Here is a 21,137-nt window from a genome sequence, read left to right as displayed (position 1 = left end):
GAATAACATTAACTTTGAGGAGAATGAATCTTGATCTTGGAGGAGGATGTGTGGATTAGTTAGTTAGCGTATATTTTCTCTGAATTGGAATGTTATAGCTCCTGTGTTTTTTTTCTAATTGAAGAGCAATGGAAGGCAGTCATTGGTGAGGCCTTCTAGATAATGGTGAATCAGGAAGGTTGTGAAGTCAGGCAGACCCCAGCTCTACATCTTCCTGATAACTGTAGCCTTGGACAAGTTGCTTAACCTCTGAGCTTTGATTTTTCTCCTCTTTAAATCAGGAATAGTTACAGAATATGGATACAGAATATGAATACAGAAATGTCTAACAAGTGTGTATTAAGCACTTGTTTTGTGGCAAGCACAGTTCTAGGTGCTAAGGATACAATAGTGAAACAAAATACAAAATGTTTACAGCAGAAAGCTAACGAATGAATAAGTGCCTTGTAATAGACTATGGAGAAGCAGCAGAGTTGAAAGATTGGGATTGTGCGAGCCATCGGGCAGATGGGGTTTTGCAATTTTAAAAGAAGGTGTTTGGGGAAGGACTGAACTGACACTGAGAAAAAGCCCCAAAGGGACCAGTAGATGCATGAATAGAGTGAGCCAGGTAGAGGGGGCAGCAAGTGGAGAACCCTTAAGGTGAGAGTGTGGGTGATTTTCAAGGAATAGCAGCAGTAAGAGGCAGAGCGAAAGGAAATTATTATCATTTAAGAATCATTGGAGAAGCTCTCACAGGTCATCTCTGCCATGGGGGATATTGCTTTGCTGCTGGTTCTCAAAGTGGAAGACGGTTTCGGAATTGTAAATTTTAACCTGACAGTGTGCACGGTACTGTGGATCAAACCCAGAGCCTTTCTCATGCTGGGCAGGCGCTCTACCACTGAGCTACAACCCCCCGAGTCCAGAAACTGTAACTTCGGACTAACTAAAGAAGCCAAAGGCAAAATAGGTTCTCAGCTTTCTCTTAAGATCTTTGAAGCTTATCTCACTGAATCATCGAAACAAATAAGAACAGATAGAAATATTCTCTTTTGTCCTTGATAAGATCTTGTAGTTGATGATTCTGTGTTCTGGACTGTGATTGGGAGAAAATCTGTATCACAACAGCAAGAGCTCTGAAAGATTTAATTTAGTGATATTAATTCTTGGGAGAACTAAAGTACTAACATTACAGAATGGGTGAATTCATGTTAGAATGTGACTTAGAAGATTTGGGGTTTTATCTCCCAACAGAGGCTTTTCCTAGAATTCTCCCTGGGTGCAGTCTCTGAAGGCTAGGGAAACTGTCTTCTATGACCTCACTCTTGGACTACTTCTGCTTGTAGTGAGGAGTAAGCAGAGGAGTAAGCAGAAGAGCATTAAATTGTTCTTGGGAAAAATAGCATTGAAGCAGTGGGTATTTTTCTTATAAGTGTGTACTATAGGATGATGAAATGCTAAACATAACTGAAAAATGAAGTCATTTGGATAATAGGTGCCAACCTAGAGGTTGGAGGACCCAGAGCCTTCTTAATAGTTCAGTTAAGTGGCTGTTTGCAGTTTGCTGTACTGAGTTAGAAAAATATTTTGATGACAAGAAAGAATTTGCAATATTAAACAAATTAAAGTTAACTTATGCAGCCTTTCCTCTCACATTAAACTGAGTTGTTTCTCAGTTTGAGTGGTGTGTATCTAGGAAGGTAAAATGTCTACTAACAGTTAAGTCTGTTTTCAGGATTTTCTTTCCTTTAGATTGGTGCTTGAGAAGTTGTCCTCTGAGATTATTATTATTATTATTATTATTAATTTTGGTACCGGGAATAGAACTCAGGACCTTGCGCTTGCCAGGCAGGTACTGTGCTGCTGAGCTATATCCCCAGCCCTGTCTCAGATTATTGAGTTTAAAATTACATGTTACTGAAATTGTGAGAAATGTTACAATTTGGACATTTTGTTTTAGCCATAGTGAGCCTTGCATTCTTTTTAATATGAAAGTGTGGTTTTTTTTGCATAGGTATCAGTTTGATAGAACAGTTTAAGGATGAAAGTAATATGAAATTTAAATTTTTCATTGAAGATAAGCTTATTAACCTGAGAACCTAGTTCTTTTTTTTTTTTTTTTCTTCAGGATCTTGGTATGCAGTTTAGGCTGGTCTTAAACTCACTATATAGCCCAGGTTGGCCTTGAACTCTCAGCGATCCTCCTGCCTCAGCCTCCTGAGTGCTGGGATTACAAGTGTGAACTACCATGCCTGTCGAAAACCTAATTCTTGTACAGAATAGTTTAGGGTTTTGTTTGAGTTTCCAGGTAACTGGGAAGAATGTGAAAGCAATAAATCACTACTTATATTCTAAACGTGAAGGTTAATTTTGAAACAGCTTCCATTTAATTGGCTAGAATTCTGCCTTTAAATCAGAATGGCAGCCTCCTAACTAAAAAGGAAGTATTTAATTTCTTTGCCCTTAATTTCCTGTCCAATTTTACCCCTACCAGACTTCTTTCTTTACTAGTCAATAGGGGGTTTAAACTGTTAGAAATTTCTGTGATATAAATAGCAGTAGTAATCTTCTAAGGCAGAGATAAGAAGAGGTTGGGTGTGTGTGGGTATGTATGTGTGATCACTTATTTCTTATTACACCTTCAGTGGTGCTAAAGCCTTTTGGTCCTAGGACCTCTATATGCTTAAAAAGTTACTGAGCCTAAAGAGCTTTGATTTATGTGGGTTTTACTGATTTATAGAAATTGAAACTAAGAACTTCAAAAGTAATTATTTGTAATTCTGAAAAACAATACATTAAATGGTTACTTAAGTCACATTTTTATGAAAATAACTATTTTCCAAAACAAAAATTTGAACAAGAACTTGGTGAAAAAAAAAAAAAAAGAACTTGATGAGAAGAGTAATACCATTGTATATTTTCGCTTTTTTTTTGTACCGGGAATCGAACTCAGGACCTTGCACTTGCCAGGGAGGCACTGTGCTGCTGAGCTATCTCCCCAGCTCTTTTTTCAGTGTCACTTTGTAGCCTAGGCTGGCCTTGAATTAACTATGTAGCCCAGACTGGCCTTGACCTCATGGTGATCCTCCTGCCTCAGACTCCCAAGTACTGGGATTACAGGCACGGACCACCATACCTGGCTTGCAGATCTTTTTAATGTGTGGTTTTAATAAAAGACAAAGGGGCTGTTTAATCAACTTCTGCATTCACAAAATCACAGAGGATAAACGTGAAAGAGATAACTTTAGGAAAATCATTTTGGAAATAGTAATTTTGACATTGGAAAGTCCTTTTGGGGGTACTATGACCCTCGGTTCTCCCTGGACCGTACTTTGAGAATTGTCTACTAACGGTGCACAAAAATGTGAGTTTTTGCAAGTGCTTCTACCACTGAGCCATGTCCCCAACCTTTTAAAGCAGTTTTGTCAGTGCCAAGTTGATGAAATAAGACACTCTTCCGTATTTCTTAGTAGTATAAATATACCTTGTAATTTGATCTAGTATAGGTTCATGCACCTTTTGAAAAAAAAAATCTACCATTTGAAATTCTAGAGGCCAAGCATGCAGTATATACATATTAGGTGTATAAATCATTTCCATTAATCCGATTAACCATCTTGAACAGTGAGGATACAGAGTTTCTAAATATTGAACATTAATATCAGTAAATATTTTTTCCTAAAGCCTCTTAATGGATTTTTCTCAGTCTTCATTGATTCATAGAATTATTTGATTAGCAATAATCGTGCTTTGGATAAACCTCATTGGCTATGATACTGCCACTGTGCTAAGCTCATAGAATTATTTGAAGTTTGTGTTTTATAATGTAAGTTTTTGTAATTATTAATTTCTTCCTTAAGTTGGTATAATTCTGTATTTACAAGATTCTTTTTTTTTCTTGTCTTTTTGAGACAGGGTCTCGCTATGCACTTCAGGCTGGCCTTGAGCTCACTTTGTAGCCCAGGCTGGCCTTGAACTCACAAGGATCCTCCTGCCTCTGCCTCCCGAGTGCTGGGATTACAGGTGTGCGCCGCCACGCCCGGCCTAGAAAATTCTTATGTATAAGAGTTTATGTATTTTTCTTTTTGTGATCTTCTCACATTTTCCTTTTTCTGGTTACGTTTATTTACTAATATGTATGTTTTTGTGTTGTACTTGGTTTTGATCTGTTTTAAGCTTCATTCAAAGTCTTTTTTTTTTCCTTTTATTCATCCAGGGTATGGATTGTGAACAAGTTGGTTTTGTTTCATGTGTTCATTTGTAAGTTTGGTTGTCTGATGCCTTAAACATTGATGTTATAGATTGTGCTATCCAGTAGATTTTAATGCAAGCCCCATATGTAATTTTTTTTTTTTTTTGTCTTTTTGAGACAGGGTCTTGCTGTGCAGTTCAGGCTGACCTTGAGCTCACTTTGTAGTCCAGGCTGGTCTCAAACTTGCAGCGATCCTCCTGCCTCAGCCTCCCGAGTGCTGGGATTATAGGCGTGCGCCATGACCCTGGCCCCCATACGTAATTTTGTTTTCTTGTAGCTATAATTAAAAAACAATGGGTGAGATTAGTTTTAATATATTTTATTTGACCTATAAAGTTATTTCCAAAATATTTCAACATGTAATTGCTATAAAATTAATGAGACACTTACACATTTTCTTTTGGACAAAGCCTTCAAAATCTAGTATTTATTTTATACTTAAAGCACATTTCAGTTTGCACCAGCCTCAGCTCTAGTGATCTAGGGCCTCATGGCTAGTGGCTTTTAAAACGACATAAATAATAGAGAAATTCTGGTTAGGGCAAAAAAGCCTAAGAAGCCCATTAGTAAAGCTAAAAAATTATACTTGCATGGTGAGAAAAAACGGAGAACAGTGCCATTGCAAGACAGTGTCCAGGGTTTTGGACTACGAGTACATCTCTGGATCTCCTGTATGCCTGCATTGAGGTACACCCCAGGGTGCTGTGGGGTCCCTGCGGAAGAGATGGAAGGGTGTCAAGTCCGTCTGGGCTTGTGGGTGTTAAGGAGCATTAGGTAGGAGTTGGATGAAAGAGCCAGCACTGATTGACCTCTGGAGTTGTTCCTTGCTCTGGGCTAGATATTTAATTTACATTAATTCAATCAACACCCAACTCAGTAAATGTGGTCTTCTTAATCCTAGTGTGTGAGTGAGAACCGAGATAAGGGGGTTAACAAAATTTGTGAGTCACACAGGTGGTAAATACTAGTAAACATTCTGATTTTAGAGGATTTGCTCCTTCAGCGGTACTGCTTTTAGTAGTTTTTACAAATCAAATTCTAGTCGTAACTCTTACTTGTTTCTGTCTCTCTCTCTTTTTTTTTGGTACTGGGGATGCTAGGGATACTCCGTTGCTGAGTTATAGCCTCAGCCTCAGCCTTACCCCTTTTATTTATTTATTTTTTTAATTTTGAGGCAGGGTTTTGCTAAATTGTTAAGGCTGTCCTTGAACTTGTGATTCTCCTGCCTCAGCCTCCGGAGTTGCTGTGATGGTAGTAGGCATGCGCGGCTGCACCTGGCTTTTTCTTTTTTTTCTCCCCAGTGCTGGAGCTTAAATCCAGGGTGTCATGCATACTAGGCAAGGGCTCTACTGCTGAGCTACGGCTCAAGCCCTTTAACTCTTATTTCTAACTAGTTGTGTGACCTTGAATAAAGTCACTTCACTTGTGAACCTTTGTGTCTTCATCTGTGAAGTTAAGAGTTGGTCTGGGTCCTGAGAACATGGGCTTTGATTAGAAATGCTATTGCTAGGGAGAATGGTTTCTCTGAAGTTAACTGGGTCAAGTTTATTATTTAACTCCCCAGTTTAAGGTTCAGGTCTACTATTTGGATTCCAGTCACACCAAGGAGAAGAGGGTGTAATGATAAACCTTAAGATTATTGTATACTTAGGGTCCGTGCACAGTGCTATGTGCTTTACATGTATGTATTCATTTTTTAAATTCTTGACACTTATGCAGTAGATTCTATTAATATTTTACCCTCTTTTCTCAAATGAGGACATTAGGGCCCGGAGAGCCTAAGATAGTTTGTTCCAGCATCGCAGAGCTAATAGAGGTAGAACGAAGATTTAGTACTTGGCACCTGACTGCAGACCAGTACTAGGGTCTCCCTGCTTCCTTCCATCAGGAGAGGCCAATCATGGTGGCCAGCTAACTACTGAGTGTTTCACAAAAAAGGAAAACTCTGCTGCTGCTCTAAAGCTGTTGGATTTGGTAGGTGCACTAAGCTTTTTGAGGTAGAAGTTACTGGACGTGCCCCAGCTTTCACAAATTACTTTTAGAAGTCAGTTTATATTTATTCATTGATTGATTGATTGATTGATTGATTGTCATTTTGAGACAGGGTCTTGCTATGCAGTTCAGGCTGGCCTTGAGCTCACTTTATAGCCCAGGCCGGCCTCGAAGTTGCAATGATCTGTCTGCCTCAGCCTCCTGAGTGCTGGGATTACAGGTATGCGCCACCACTCCCGCTAGAAGTCAGTTAAGATCAGGGGAATTTGATGACTACATTGATAAGACTTGTTTTTTCTCTTTGTGATATTGGGGATTGAACTGAAGGCCTTCACACCGAGCTATATCCCCAGCTCTTTTACTTTGATTTCAAGACAGAGTCTCACTAAGTTGCCCAGGGTGGGCTTGAATATGGGATTCTCATGCCTCAGCCTCCCAGAGTGTTGGGATTACAGGCATATGCCACCACACCCAGCTTATTGGTACGATTTTTAAAAGTAGCTATAGTTTATGTTGCATATTCATATAAGTGCATTGCCTATCTGTAAAATCATATAAAAAAGTAGGAAAATAAAGGAGAATTTTATGACTCAAAGTTTTGAGATCATGTCTGATGCTCTCAGCTTTACAGATACAGAACGAAGGCCGAGAATGTTTGAGTACCTTAAAGATGTTTCTGTTCCACAACTGTTAGAACCCTTGGTTAGAAGTAGGAGAAATCAGCTGCGGTAGCAGAAGAGGGGCGGTTTAGGAATGTAAGCGTTTCTTTCAGAACTGAGGGCAAGTAGAGAGCTGGGTCTGAGGACTGGAGAAGGCAGGCGCTGAAGAGCACCCGCGGTGCTGTTGTGCTGCTTTCCTCTTTCTCATCTGACTGCCTTTCTCCAATGCTCAGCCCACCCAGCAGGCGGAAGTGGGTACCGGCAGCTGCTCTTCACCATGAGCAGTTCTGCTCGTACATAGTCTGCCTCTCTTCCCTGCTCTGCTTTTATAAAGTCTGGGCAAAAAGGTGTTCACCTCGATTCATGTTTCCCATCTGGTCTGACCATATGTGACTGGGCTAGGACCAGGGAGCGGGAGCCTGCACGCTAGGATGAGAATCCCCCTTGGCAGTGGATGCACGGCAAAGGGTCTTTTCTCTCCCCCGCTTCCCTGCATTCCTTCTTTGCCCTCCGATACCACCGTAGTGTCTGAAAAACCTGGATTACTTTTTTTGAGACAGGGTCTCCGTTACGTAGTTGAAATTGCCCTTGAACTCACTATGTAGCCCAGGCTGGCCTTGAACTAGTGGTGATCACCCTACTTCAGCCTGGAGAGTGATGGGATTATAGGTATGTGGCACCATACCCAGCTGGATTACTTTTTGTATGTGTGTCAGAAAGCATATTGTATTTATTTGTGGTGCTAGAGATAGAACCCAGGTCCTTGTGCATGCTAAGCTATACCCCTATTCCCTGTATGTCCTATTAAAATTTTCTGGTAGATGGGGTATTTTCAGAAAGGTGAATATTCGCTGTTTGAGACCTTTCCACATAGTGGTAATTGTTAAATGTTAGATAGATTGTTTTAACATAAAGTGAAATATGTAATACTTTAGACACTGTCAAAATAACAGTTTAGCTGGGTATGGTTGCACACTACTATAACCCCACCCTTTGAGAGGGTGAGGCAGGAGAATCACCGTGAGTTTGAGGACAGCCTAGACTACATAGTTTAAGGACAGCCTGAACTCTATAGCAAGACCCTGTTTTAACAAAACAAAATAAATAACAGCTTAATGGAATGCAAAGCAATGTACTCTCAGGTATATGAGTAGTAATATCCCACCTTTTGTCACTAAATCTTCATTAAATGTGATCAGTAGATCTTGACAAGCCAAGGTGATAATTGGTGACCACAATGACCCTGAGTTAACAAATTTTCATTTAGTTTATTTACTTATTTATTTATTTTTGGTACTGGGAATCGAACTCATGACCTCAAGCTTGCCAGGCAAGCACTTATCTGCCGAGTACATCCCTGGCCCCATTTAGTTTAATTTGTTGTTTTTATTCTTTTTCCCCCCAGTCCTAGGGACTCAACTCAGGGGCCTTTGTACTGAGCTGTATCATCAGTCCTTTTTATTTTTTATTTATAGACAAGGTCCCACCAAGTTACCCAGGCTGTGCTACAACTTTTGATCCTCCTGCCTCAGCCTCCCAAATTACTGGGATTATAGACGTGCGCTATTATTCCAGTTATTTTGAGAATTGATAATTTGTGTGACATTGACAGCCCTCTACTAACCACAATCCAGATATCCAGGTATCACACTGTGTGTTTTTGTTCCAGATACGTATTTTTCTACATATCCCTTCACTTGGAAAATTCTGAGTTCATTAATTTTACCATTAAAACTTCAGATAGCTAGGCATAATGGTACATACCTGTAATTCTTGCACTTTGGAAGGCTGAGGCACAAGGATCACAAATTCAAGCCCAGCCTGGGCAACTTAGCTATTTAGTGAGACCTTGTCTCAAAATTTAAAAAGGATAGGAGATGTACCTGTGTGAAATCCCTGGACTCAATCCTTAGTACCGGAAAGAGATAAATAAGACCACATTGATAGCTTACTTTAAATGTGTCAGTAAAGTAGTTCTGACAAGTATTGGTTATATATGTTTTATATCTGTCACACATTTATTTTAATATCTATTTTTTTGGTTTGTTTGTTTTGATTTTTCTGGTACCGGGAATCGAACTCATGACCTTGTGCTTGCCAGGCAGGTGCTGTATCACAAATTTATGTATTTACTTAATTTTTTTGTCTTTTTTGAGACAAGGTTTCGCTCTGTAGTTTAGACTGGCCTTGCGCTCACTTTGTAGCTCAGGCTGGTTTTGAACTTGCAAAGTGGCAAGTTCAGCCTGCCTCAGCCTCCCGAGTGCTGAGATTACAGGTGTGTGCCACCACATCTGGCTACACACATACATTTTGTTTTGTTTTGTTTTCGTCTTTTTGAGACAGGGTCTCGCTATGCAGTTCAGGCTGGCCTTGAGCTCACTTTGTAGCCCAGGCTGGCCTCGAACTTGCAACGATCCTCCTGCCTCAGCCTCCTGAGTGCTGGGATTACAGGCATGTGCTACCATGCCTGGCTACACACATAAATTTGAAAATACATACTTCTTTTTGTGTGTGTGGTACTGGAGATTGCACCCGGGGCCACTGCAATGAGCTGCATCCCCAGCCCACTTTTTTTTTTTTTTTTTACTTTGAGGTAGGATCTAGCTAAATTGCTTAGGCTGGGCTTGAACTTGTGATCCTCCTGCCTCAGCCTGTAAGAGTGTTGGGATTACAGACATGTGCTACCATATCCGGCTTTATATATGACATGGTGAATGTTTAAATTGAAAAAAAATTACAGTAAAAGCCACATTGCAGTTAGTTCCCCTCGAAATACCCCCTCTCTTCACTTTGAACACACCTTTCCTGTCATTCTTGCCACTGTCTAAAGCAGTTCTAGAGGTCCTTTTTTGTGCCTTGAGCTGTGCTGTTATGGCTGCCGTGATGTCTTGGGTCAGTGCAAAACATTTACCTATCATGTCATTTAGACTTTAGGGAGGAACCAGAAGTCACACAGTGCCAGATCCAGGGAATAAGGTGCATGAGGACACATCGTAATGTTTTATGGATGGATGGAGAATGAAATTATTTACCCATTTGTCATGCTGGTTTTTTTACCCGTATTGTTTCTTAAACATTTAAAATTTTTACCAAGCATTTATAAATTTTTTATGGTATATTTTAGTATATTTTTTAGTATATTTAGTATATTTTTAGTATATTTTAATGGTATATTTTTTATTTTTTAATGGTATATTTATACATAATGATAGCATTCATCATCAAAAATTTGTACCTGTACATGAAATAGCTAGCTTTTTCTTTTTTTCACATGAGAACTGAGTGCTTTCTGTTGAGAACTCTGAACCTTGGCCTCAGGATCATAACCATAGACCCAAATTTCATCTCCTGTGATGACATTTCTTAAAAAGCTGGAATCTGAAGTGGCACGAAACTGACACAGTTTCATGTCAATTCATTATTCATGATCTATGATTTATGGGACACTTTACAGCACACCTTCTCTGGACCAGCTATACCAAACAAGCTGAAACATGTCACACACTGTGACTAAAGTTTGATGCCCCCTTTGTATTTTATTTCAACACACCCCCTTGTATTTTTTTGTTGTTGTTTGTTTTTTGTTCTTTGCTCTGGTACCAGGAATCGAACTCACGACCTTGCACTTCGCCAGGCGGGCGCTGTGCCACTGCGCTAAATCTCCAGCCCCACCCTTTGTATTGAGCATGCCTGCCTTTCTGTTGGGTGACACTTAATAGCAGCATTCATCATATTTTTGATCACGCTCTTTATTTCTTAATTATTTTAATATATTGCCATACACACACACACACACTCACATACTTGTGGTATTGGAGATCGAATGCACGTCCACTCTACCACTGAGCTACATCTCCATCCCTTTTTTTTTTTCCCATCCCTTTTTGAAAACATATTTGAGACAGTGCTTCCTTGAGTTGCCCAGGCCGGCTTGGAACTTGGGGTCCTCCTGCCTTAACTTCCCAAGTAGCTGAAATTGCAGGTGTGCACCACTGTGCCTGGAATAAAATACATTTTCCCCAGAGTATAGGTTAGATCCTCTGTGGTCTACCTTTCCAAAATTTACAGTATTTAAAAACATTTCGAGATACAATTTCTTACTAGGTGTCCAAGGCTGGCTTTGAGCTTTCAATATTCTCCTGCCTCAGCCTCCTGATAGCTGGGGTTACAGATACATATTGCTATAACAGACAGTTCTTTTCTTTTTTTGAGATGAGGTCTTGCTATATCACCCAGGCAGATTCCAAGCTTCTGGGCTGAAGTAATCCTCCTGTCTCAACCTCCCAAGTAGCTGGGACTACAGGTGTGCACTGTCATGTCTGGCTGAAGTTATATACTTTTTTACTAACGGGGACCAATAAAAATTTTGGGATTAATTTCATCCTGTACATACTTTACTGTCTTAGCTAAGTGAGCATTTAATGTGGTAGAATCAGTAGAACTGAAAGGTAGATTAATAGACAAATGGGAATAAAAAGGCAACTAGAATGTCTTTTTTTATGATGTGAAATTCCTTTTATTAAAAAAGGTGTAATACTTGTATAAATAAAAAGTAAAGGCATAGTAATATAGAGTAAGTGTGACAAATTAAATCTAGGAAGTCATAAATATGTTCTTAGTAAATTTTTTAAAAAGTATTGAAAAACAATGAAATATTTCCTGAGATTGCTAAGATTAATTTAGAAATTTTACAAAATAAAAATGTAATGAAGAAAAAAAATCTTACTGTCTTGAGATAAGTACTTTTAATATTTGGAGTATTTCTACCCAGTCACTTTATACATGTAATAATAATAAATTATGCTTTTTATCCCTGTAAACTGAGATCAGACAGGCTGTGTTTTATCATTATTCACACAATTCAGTAGCATCTGAAAAAACGAGATTCACACAAATGTATAATTATTCCCACTTCTCACAACCAGCGCTCTTTAATGCTTTGAAATCATGCTTGTTTTCTTGATTTATCAGCTTTAACCACGTCAGTTCCCACTGTGAAAGTGAGAAATTAAGTTCCCTCTGACCATCTCACTTTTTGTTACCTTTATTTCCATTTTTAGATTTTTCCATTGGTTGATATTACACTTACACCTCTATTTCTTGATTTGTTAATTTTAGATAGAAAATCAGTATTCTATGATAAACATTTTTGGTCATAAAGTTTAAACACAGAATTAAAATACGACTATCATTTGACATTAGCCAATCCTGAATAAGGAAGAGAAATGTATGTTATTCGCTGCTTTTGTAATAATCATTTAAGAAGGTGGTGGAAAAGATCAAAATACGACATAAGAACAAACAGGGAAAACAACTGCTAACCAGGGATATAGCTCAGTGGTACAAGTGCCTGCCTGGCAAGCACGAGGTTGTGAGTTCGATTCCCGGTACCAAAAAGAAAAAAGGAGAATAACTGCTGGAACTTGGAAATCCTTTTATGAATTGAAAAAGAAGTTGCTAAAAACACAAATTTTATTTTATTTATTTAATTTATTTATTTAGCAGTACTAGGGATCGAACTTGGGCCCTTGCACTTGCCAGGCAGGCACTTATGCCACTGAGCTATATCCCCAGCCCTTATTTTATTTATTTAATTACTTTGTTTATTTTTTGAAACAGGGTTTTGCTTGCAGTTCAGACTGGCCTTGAACTCACTTTGTAGCCCAGGCTGGCCAGCTTGCAGCAATCCTCCTGCCTCAGCCTCCCGAGTGCTGGGATTACAGGCGTGCTCCCCCACGCCTGGCATCAAACACGTTTTAAAATTACAAAGATGAGGCTTAAGGAAGAGCACAGTATAAAGACCAGATGACAAAGAATACTAATTAGCTCCTCATTTTTACTCATCTTCTCCGAAGAGAAACACATCATGAAAACCCTGATGCCCAGAGTTGCTGAGGATATAATTAACAAGTCACTTACCACTTTAGTTCATTCCTGTTAGTAATAATAATCTGAGCAGTTCAGAACATCACATAGGTGTCTAAAAAAAGCAGTAGGGCTAGGGATGTAGCTCACCGGTGGAGTGTACTTGCCTAGCATGTATGGGCCCTGGGTTTGATTCCCAGAACCACAAAAAATAAAATCCTTAAAAGGACAACTATTCTATTTATACAGAAGAAAATTAGTCTAAATATTAGTAAATTTCAAATCTAGCAATTCTAATTTTTTTCTTTGTTTTTGTTTTGTTTTATAGTACTTCACACTGAGCCATATCCCCAGCCCTTCTTTATTTTAACAGAAGATCTTGCCAAATGTAGGTGCTAGGTGCTAACGTAGGGTGCCCCTCAGAGGACTAGGATTACAGGCATATACCACCCCACCCAGTGAATCTGTTTTTTTTTTTTTTTTTTGGTACTGAGAATGAAACTCAGGACCATGCGCTTGCCAGGCAGGCGCTTATGCCACTGAGCTACATCCCCGGCCCTCAGTCTCTTAACGAGGCAACTACTTAACAGGTTGACAACAATTTTTCTAATTTTTAAATACTTAGGTAAAATTTTGGTTTTATATTGGCACATCACACTTGACAGTGGTTGTCTCTGAGAAAGAAAATGGAAATAAAGGAATTGCTTCATATTCTATTTAAGGCTTGTATTTACTGCTTGAACTGTTTACAAGGGGCATTCATATTACTTAGATAATGCAAATTTTTTAGCCATAATAATAAAAAAAAAACCAAGAGTTTGTATGTATGATCTCAACTCCAAGGGAAAAGTTAGATATATTGATACACAACAAAAAGTTTTATGTGATGAAAATACATTGTTCAGTTAAAGATATATTTAAACTAGGAAAAATAATATGCAGCAACAAAAATGAATAACTCTTGACATCTGGGCTTTGAGCATGCTGTTTACTTCTTTGAAGACAGCTAGGGACTATTATGTAATATAACAACAGGTACGATATCTCACCACCGTCACCATATTCTAGTGATTACAAGAAAGTCATAGGTCCTACTTACTCTTTTTTTTTTTTTTTTTTTGGTCTTTTTGAGACAGGGTCTCGCTATGCAGTTCAGGCTGGCCTTGAGCTCACTTTGTAGCCCCGGCTGGTCTGGAACTTGAAACAATCCTCCTGCCTCAGCCTCCCTAGTGCTGGGATTATAGGCATGGGGCACCACACCCAGCACCTACTTACTCTTAAGGAGAAAGAGTTACACCATGGCATGTGAATCATGGGCCATTTTATTTATTTATTTATTTATTTATTTATTTTTTCCGGTACCAGGAATCGAACTCATGACTTTGCGCTTGCCAGGCAGGCGCTGTGCCACTGAGCTAAATCCCCAGCTCCATCACGGGCCATTTTAGAGTCTGCCACATCTATTGACATCGTTAAGATCTTTCCTCTACAGCTCATCCTGTTAACCCAGGTTTCCTACTCTTTGTTTTACTCCAACCTTGTCAGATGAGATGTGATTCAGTGTTTCTGGGTATTTTTGACACAGCAAAGAATATATTTTGGAATAAAAACGGTTAGTAGGCTGGGCATTGTGGTGCACACCTGTAAAACCAGTACTCTGGTGGCTGAGGCAGGAGGATCGTGTGAATTTGAGGACCGCCTGGGCTATATAGCGAGACCCCCTCTTCTGAACCCAGCCTTCATTTACAGTGGTAACATCGCTTATGATGGCTCCCCTCTGAGCCCCCACCTCGGAGAAATGGTACTTTGTGGTATCAGCGTTAGGGTTTGGATTCTCTACTGCTGCTGCTCTTCCCGCTGTCTAGTGATGACTCAGCCTGCAAAGGCAGCAGCTGCCCTGCAGCTGCTCTGGCGGTGGCGGAGGATGGAGCTGGGGGGGCGGGGAGTAGAGGGGTGACTCGGGGGTCCCCCTCCCTTGTAGTCTCCCCCTACCCCAAGAACTTCTGGCCCTCTGGAAGCAGTGCGGGCGGCCAGCGGGTGAAGGACTGCCCGGGAGGGAGGGAGCTGGTCAGGCTGGACCACGGAGCTGAAAGGGGAGCCAAATGGGAGGCGGTGGCCTAGAATGCCTCTAGATAAGATAAAGAATACAAAATTAAAAAATGGGGAGGACAGAATTAGGGTTCTGTTTAGATGCGTTGATTCTGAAATCTCAAAGTGGGATTGTCCCCAGATAGGGCCCCCCAGAAGATGTATCTGCTAGGTAAATTGAACGTTACAGGTTATCAAGGTCTTGATGAAAGTAGGTCTTAATACTCCCTTAATAGGGAGGTACAGTGTTGTATGAGAACAGGAGCAATGACAGAATTCAGAGTGACACCAGTCTTTAAGGGGTAGCTCAGGAAAAAGGAGCCTATGAAGGAGATTGAGAACGGAGCCGCTAAGAATAGGAAAAAATCAGGGGAACAGGTGAGGGCGAGCAGGTGTGAGGCAAAGGTATAAGGGTGTAAGCAGGGCCACAGAAAGCCCCACCGAAGTAGGGACTACGAAGTGCCATTGGATTTGGGCCTTTAGATTGTGTATAGGCTTTTAAAAAAGCAATGATACACTTTCATTGCAGATAAGGAGGAGTAAAAGCTGCCTGATCCTCTACCATCCCAAGATAATTATTTTTTGCAGTGCTCAATATCAAGCTAAGGGCCTCTCTTTCAGTTTTTTTTTTTTTTTTTTTTGTGGTACCAGGAATCGAACTCAGGACACATAGTGCTTGCCAGGCAGGCACTGTGCCGCTGAGCTATATCCCCAGCTCTCATGTGGATTTCCTTTCAGTCTTTTTTTGGTCGAACTAAGGGCCTCCTGCATGCTAGGCAAGTGCCCTATACCGCAGAGTACTAGCCATAGTCCCCACGATAACTGTTTTAAGTATTTTTGGCTTATTATCCTTTCAGACTTTTTTCTTAATACCAAGATTTTCTTTTTGTACTAGGAATTGAACCCAGGCCCTTTGTAGTGAACTACATCTACGGCCCTGTTTTTCAACTTTTTTTTTTTTTGTACCAGGAATCGAACTCATGTCCTCGTGCTTGCCAGGCAGGTACTGTGCCACTGAGCTATATCCTGGCCCTCAGCTTCTTATTTTTAAAACACAGTCTTGCTGAGTTGCCCAGGCTGGGCTCAAATTTGTGATCCTCCTATCTCAGCCTCCCAGAGTGCTGGTATTACATGAGTGTATCACCATGCCCAGCTTTGATTTGGTTTTTGAATGGGTTACCTTTGACAGACATTGAATAGATGAAGGTGATTCAGCCAGGTGCCAGTCAATCAGCAAATGGGGGAGAGTGATTGATCACAGAGTGTGTATATGGTAAGTGACAAGGGGGTAACGGAAGATGGATTTTCCGATTGAAAGCTCAGGTTTTACGGAGTAGAAAGCTAACAGAAGGTTTAGAAAGTTGGGTCCTGGAGGTCTGGAATAGGAGTAGGAAGCATGGCCGCTGTGACTGTATCAGGATGAGGAGGCACTTTGTGAAGCAACAGGAGCATGCAGGAGTGTGTGCACTGAAGCAGGTTCCATGGGGTGCCGTGGGAGGAAGGGGTTGGGAGGGTGCTCAGGGGTGGGAGCCGGAAGGAAGTGCTGTGAGGATTCAGGTTAATGGTATACATGGGGGGGTGGTGAAAAGGGAAAATTGCTCTGCTTCATAAACGGTCGAAATGGACTGGATTAGTTTATGCTGCTTTGCTTGGATCTCATTTATTTGGTAATGCTGGGGATTGAATACGGAGTGTGTATGCATGCTGAGCACGCTGTCACTGAACTAGCCCCGGCCCTAGAGCTAATTGTAATTTCCCCATTTCAGTTTCATTTTCCTGATACCTGAAGATTGGGTTAATTTCTTTTAAAATTACCTGTTTATCTTTTGAATATAAAAACAACACATCTTCATTGTTTTTAAAAATAAGGTTAATCAGGTAAGTAAAGAGGAAAAGACAAATCCCATTACTCAGGAACATCATTTTGGTATCTATTTTAAGACTTTTTCTCATTTAAGCAAAAATATGTGTTTAATTTTTCAAGATGTATTTATATATGGCATTCTGCTTTTTAAAAACTACCATTTAATAAATACCCTTTTTTAGAATAAGTAGGTTGCTGCTATCATTTTTAATTACAATAATCCATTATAGCGCTGTACCATATTTATTTAATAATCTATTGTTGGATTTTCTTTCTTTTTCTTTTTTTTGTGGTACTGGGGCTATAACCCAGGGCCTTATGCATACCAGGCCAAGTGCTTTACCACTGAGCTACACCCTTAGCCCCTTTTGTTGAATTTTTGAACAATTTTTTTTGCACAGACTGTCCCTGAACTGTAGCTCCAACTGTCTCTTGCCTCAGCCAGCTGAGTAGCTGAGCTGCAGGTATACGTCACTGTGCCCAGCTACTTTGTAAATTTTTATTAATAAGGCTAAAAAGAAAAACCTTAGCCAGGCATGGCGGTACACACCTGTAACTCCAGCACTCAGGAAGGAGGCTGAGGCAGGAGGGTCGCCTGAGTTCAAGGCCAGCCTGGGAGACACAGTGCGTTCAAGGCCAGCCTGAACTACGTAGCGAGACCCTGTCTCAACACCTCCTCCCCAAAAAGAGAAAAACCTTGTATGTACGATTTAGCATATTTATCTGATTATTCCCTTTGGATAAATTTCAAGTTTTCAAGTGTATGTTCTGGTGTACTTTCTTCTTTTATTTTTGTCTTTTTTTTCTCCTAATTTAATATTTGGCTGTGAAATCCTTTTTGTGTTGCTAATTTTGAGACATGTTTAAATATATGCAGTGAACACTGTATAGTCAGTGACATAGACATGTATTGTTTGTAGGTTAGCAACTTTCTATCAGTTTGATAAATAACATTTAATAAGTTCTTTACCCCAGACAGGGAAGCCAAAAACATTACTCTGAAAGCATCAAGGTTGCCTTCTTTCAAAGGTTTTGTGCGTTTAGGACGGACTTGGACGGCGGAATTGGGATAATTATAAAAAGTGTTGGAACTCTTAAGTCAGTGTTGTCTTCTGAATGGATGGAAATGTGTAACACCATTTTTTTTGATTGCTTTTTTTCAGGTAATTCATGGCAGGGGACGTGGAAGGATTCTGTTCCTCCATCCATGACACCAGTGTCTCTGCTGGGTTCAGAGCACTGTATGAGGAGGGATTGCTTCTTGATGTCACTCTGGTTATTGAAGATCATCAGTTCCAGGCCCATAAAGCACTTTTGGCCACCCAGAGTGATTACTTCAGAATTATGTTTACTGCCGACATGAGAGAACGAGATCAGGATAAAATTCATTTAAAAGGTCTAACTGCTACTGGCTTCAGCCACGTCCTTCAGTTTATGTACTATGGAACTATAGAACTGAGTATGAATACTGTTCATGAGATTCTTCAGGCTGCCATGTATGTTCAACTTATAGAAGTGGTGAAGTTCTGCTGCTCTTTTCTCTTAGCGAAAATCTGCTTAGAAAATTGTGCAGAAATTATGAGACTCTTAGATGATTTTGGTGTAAACATCGAGGGAGTCAGGGAGAAGCTGGATGCCTTTCTCCTGGACAACTTTGTGCCACTCATGTCCAGGCCTGACTTCTTGTCCTATCTGAGCTTTGAGAAGCTCATGTCTTATTTGGATAATGATCATCTGAGCAGGTTCCCAGAGATAGAGCTGTACGAGGCTGTGCAGTCTTGGCTTCGGCATGACAGAAGACGCTGGAGACATACTGATACCATCATTCAGAACATCAGGTTTTGTTTGATGACCCCATCCAGTGTTTTTGAGAAGGTTAGTGCCTTTGAAAGCAGTAGACAGGCTACAGGACTAACTTATGATTGAGATTGCCAGTCAGGAGCGAAAAAGGGAATGAGTAGCTTATAAGAAAATCTTACATATAAGAATCCTGATTTGGTTGTAGCTTTTGCATTTAGGTTTTTTAAAATAGATTTTTGTGGGTCAAAGATGAACCAGGTAGGTAGAATAGTTTCATCTTCAAAGTACTTTTAAAGTTGAATAATAATATTTGATGTAAAATATTACAGGTTTTCTTCAGCTTTTGTTTTTATAAAGTAATTAAATCTGAACTGGGTCAACCTAAGTTTTTAAAAATGAAGTAATACATGCCGGAATTGGCATTGAGTTTTATAGTTCTACACGGTGTACAATAATATGTTTTCTTTTTTCTCTAAAATGTAGTAAGGACACACAAAATAGCTCTTGAAAACCAGTGGTCCATACTGGTAATTTTCTTCCCTACTCTGACGTAGTTCTGTTTCCATCTCTGCTTCATTGTGAATACTAACTAAATTTAACCGTGCAACCATGTTAGATGTCTAAAAACATCATCTTGGCATTTCCAAACAAGTCGACTATAAGTCCTTCATCTACATTGATCAGACATCCCTGTGCACATTTTACTATATGAATGGTTCTCTCTTAAAAATAGTCGTTCTTCAAAATAGCCTTGACCTTTTTGTATATAAGCATTTCTCATTTTTATATCAAACTCTCAAGTTGCGACCCTTTCCTGCCCAAAGGAGAGAGAGCAGTTTTAGTAATTGCTTGATTTAATTGGTTTCTAGTCACGTGGTTACCTGTGGGGCTCTGTTTACCTCTTGCATCTTTTTTTCTTTCTAGAAACCATACAAAGCTTGCTCGACACCTTTCATGTTAAACAGTTCCTCAGTAGTTATCAGATCTGGTGATAAAAATGTATTTGCAAAGCAGGGTTGTTTATGTCATTTGAAAAATAAACAAATTTGTGCCTTTGAGTAACATTCAGCAGCTTGCCATGTTTTTTTTTTTTCCCCCTCTGAAATGCTGTGAAATGTCATATTGTACTTTTAATAGGAAACTCAATTTTATGGGCTTTTGTCTTTGTTCTCGGATTACATTGATATGAAAGAAATAATTGAAACTAAGGAGTATATTTCTTAATTTTCTTTTGTTCGGTGAGAAACAGCCCCATATCAACTATGTGAGCCATTTGTCTCTTATGTGTTGATATTTTTCCTTGCTGTTGTCCTTATTGCTTTCTTTCCCACTACTAAGACAAAACCCCTCCAGCTGCTATCTAGATAGAAGTATTCATGAAAGAGAAAATAAAAGTTGCCCTCTTGTGGGACAGTTCGATGGATAACTAATAGCAGTAAGTGATTTGTAAGAGCTGAGCTGCAGAGCCTTTGTTTATTCCAATTATCAGTTCAAGGGAGGCAATAGTGACTATGGCTAGAAGTTACTTTCTTTTTCTTTTTGGAACTGGGAATTGAACTCAGGACTTTGTGCTTGCCAGGTAGGCACTTTGCCACTGAGCTATATATCTCCAGCCTTATGGCTAGAGGTTAATACTATCAGGTAATCTTGTAAATTATAGAAAGTCTCAGTTGAACCTGCTGATGGATTCCTTTGGCATCTGCAGTGTAGATTTCCAGATGTTAGGAGTTATAAACCATGAAGGCTTCCTCCTGGAATTAATGTCTTAGGAAAATTTAGTAAGAACCCAGTCACAGAGAGCGCTTTCAGTTTTTTGTATTATAAATGTTTTAGTTTTACTTCAGTAATACTGGTAAGATAAATGGAAGGGATCTAGTGATTCCTGCCTTAACAATATATGAGATTTAAGTTTTAGCAAGGGAATCTGTGGTTTTCTAAATGTTAGAACCACTAAGTAAGGCAGCTTTCAGGCCCTCTGTTCAGAAATAAAATTCAAGAAACCAAACAAATATGGAAAATTTGTTTGGAAAATAAGAATTGAGGATATGTTATACCATACAGTACAATTTTGAGCTCCTTGAAAGTAAAACCTGGGGCTGGGGGTGTAGCTCAGTGGTGGACCACTTGCCTAGCATGCATGAGGACCTGGGTTTGATTCCTACCACTGGAAAAAAAGGAAGGAAAATAAGAGTTCATCTATTTTTCTTGTGCTCAACAAACTGCAGGTCTCAAAAAGGCCATTTTAACATATGCACGGCCCCAGAGAAGCAGACATAAACAATGTGCTGCATCTCTGCTGGTCCTTTTGTAGTGAGAGCTACATGAAGAAAAGTTTGATTTGTAGTTTTAGTGCTACTTGGTAAAATTTAAGAAAATGGGATGTTCTTAGGCACTTTTTAGCTTTAACGTGTTTTAAACTTGCTGTTATGAGACTTTCTAAACTTAAAAGGAAAGCTGAAGTAGTAGAATGATCATGCGTAAACGTAGCACATAGGTTAACAGTCACTAACATTTTGCCGCATGTCCTGGATAGGGAGAGTATGGGTAGCTTTTGTGTATAATTTAGTTTTGGTTTTGTTTTTTGTTTTGGCTAAATCATTTTAAATTGTAGACATTATCCCTTTCTTAAGCAAGC

General features: G+C 39.6%; 1 protein-coding gene across 2 annotated transcripts in view; it reads left to right on the top strand.

Moving 5' to 3' along the window:
* Positions 1–21,137, top strand: part of Klhl15 (kelch-like family member 15) — a 61,313-nt gene that overhangs the window by 22,624 nt on the left and 17,552 nt on the right. For both annotated transcript variants that reach the window (XM_013506294.1, XM_005407838.2), the window contains exon 2: positions 17,866–18,577. In XM_013506294.1, coding sequence (XP_013361748.1) covers positions 17,873–18,577 — 705 coding nt within the window. In that variant the 5' untranslated portion in view covers positions 17,866–17,872. The remainder of the gene's footprint in view (positions 1–17,865; positions 18,578–21,137) is intronic.

The sequence above is a fragment of the Chinchilla lanigera genome, unplaced genomic scaffold (genome assembly GCF_000276665.1).
Source record: "Chinchilla lanigera isolate Chin_1 unplaced genomic scaffold, ChiLan1.0 scaffold00108, whole genome shotgun sequence".
In the NCBI taxonomy this organism is placed as follows: Eukaryota; Metazoa; Chordata; class Mammalia; order Rodentia; family Chinchillidae; genus Chinchilla; species Chinchilla lanigera.
This window is presented reverse-complemented; position numbering and strand designations above follow the sequence as displayed.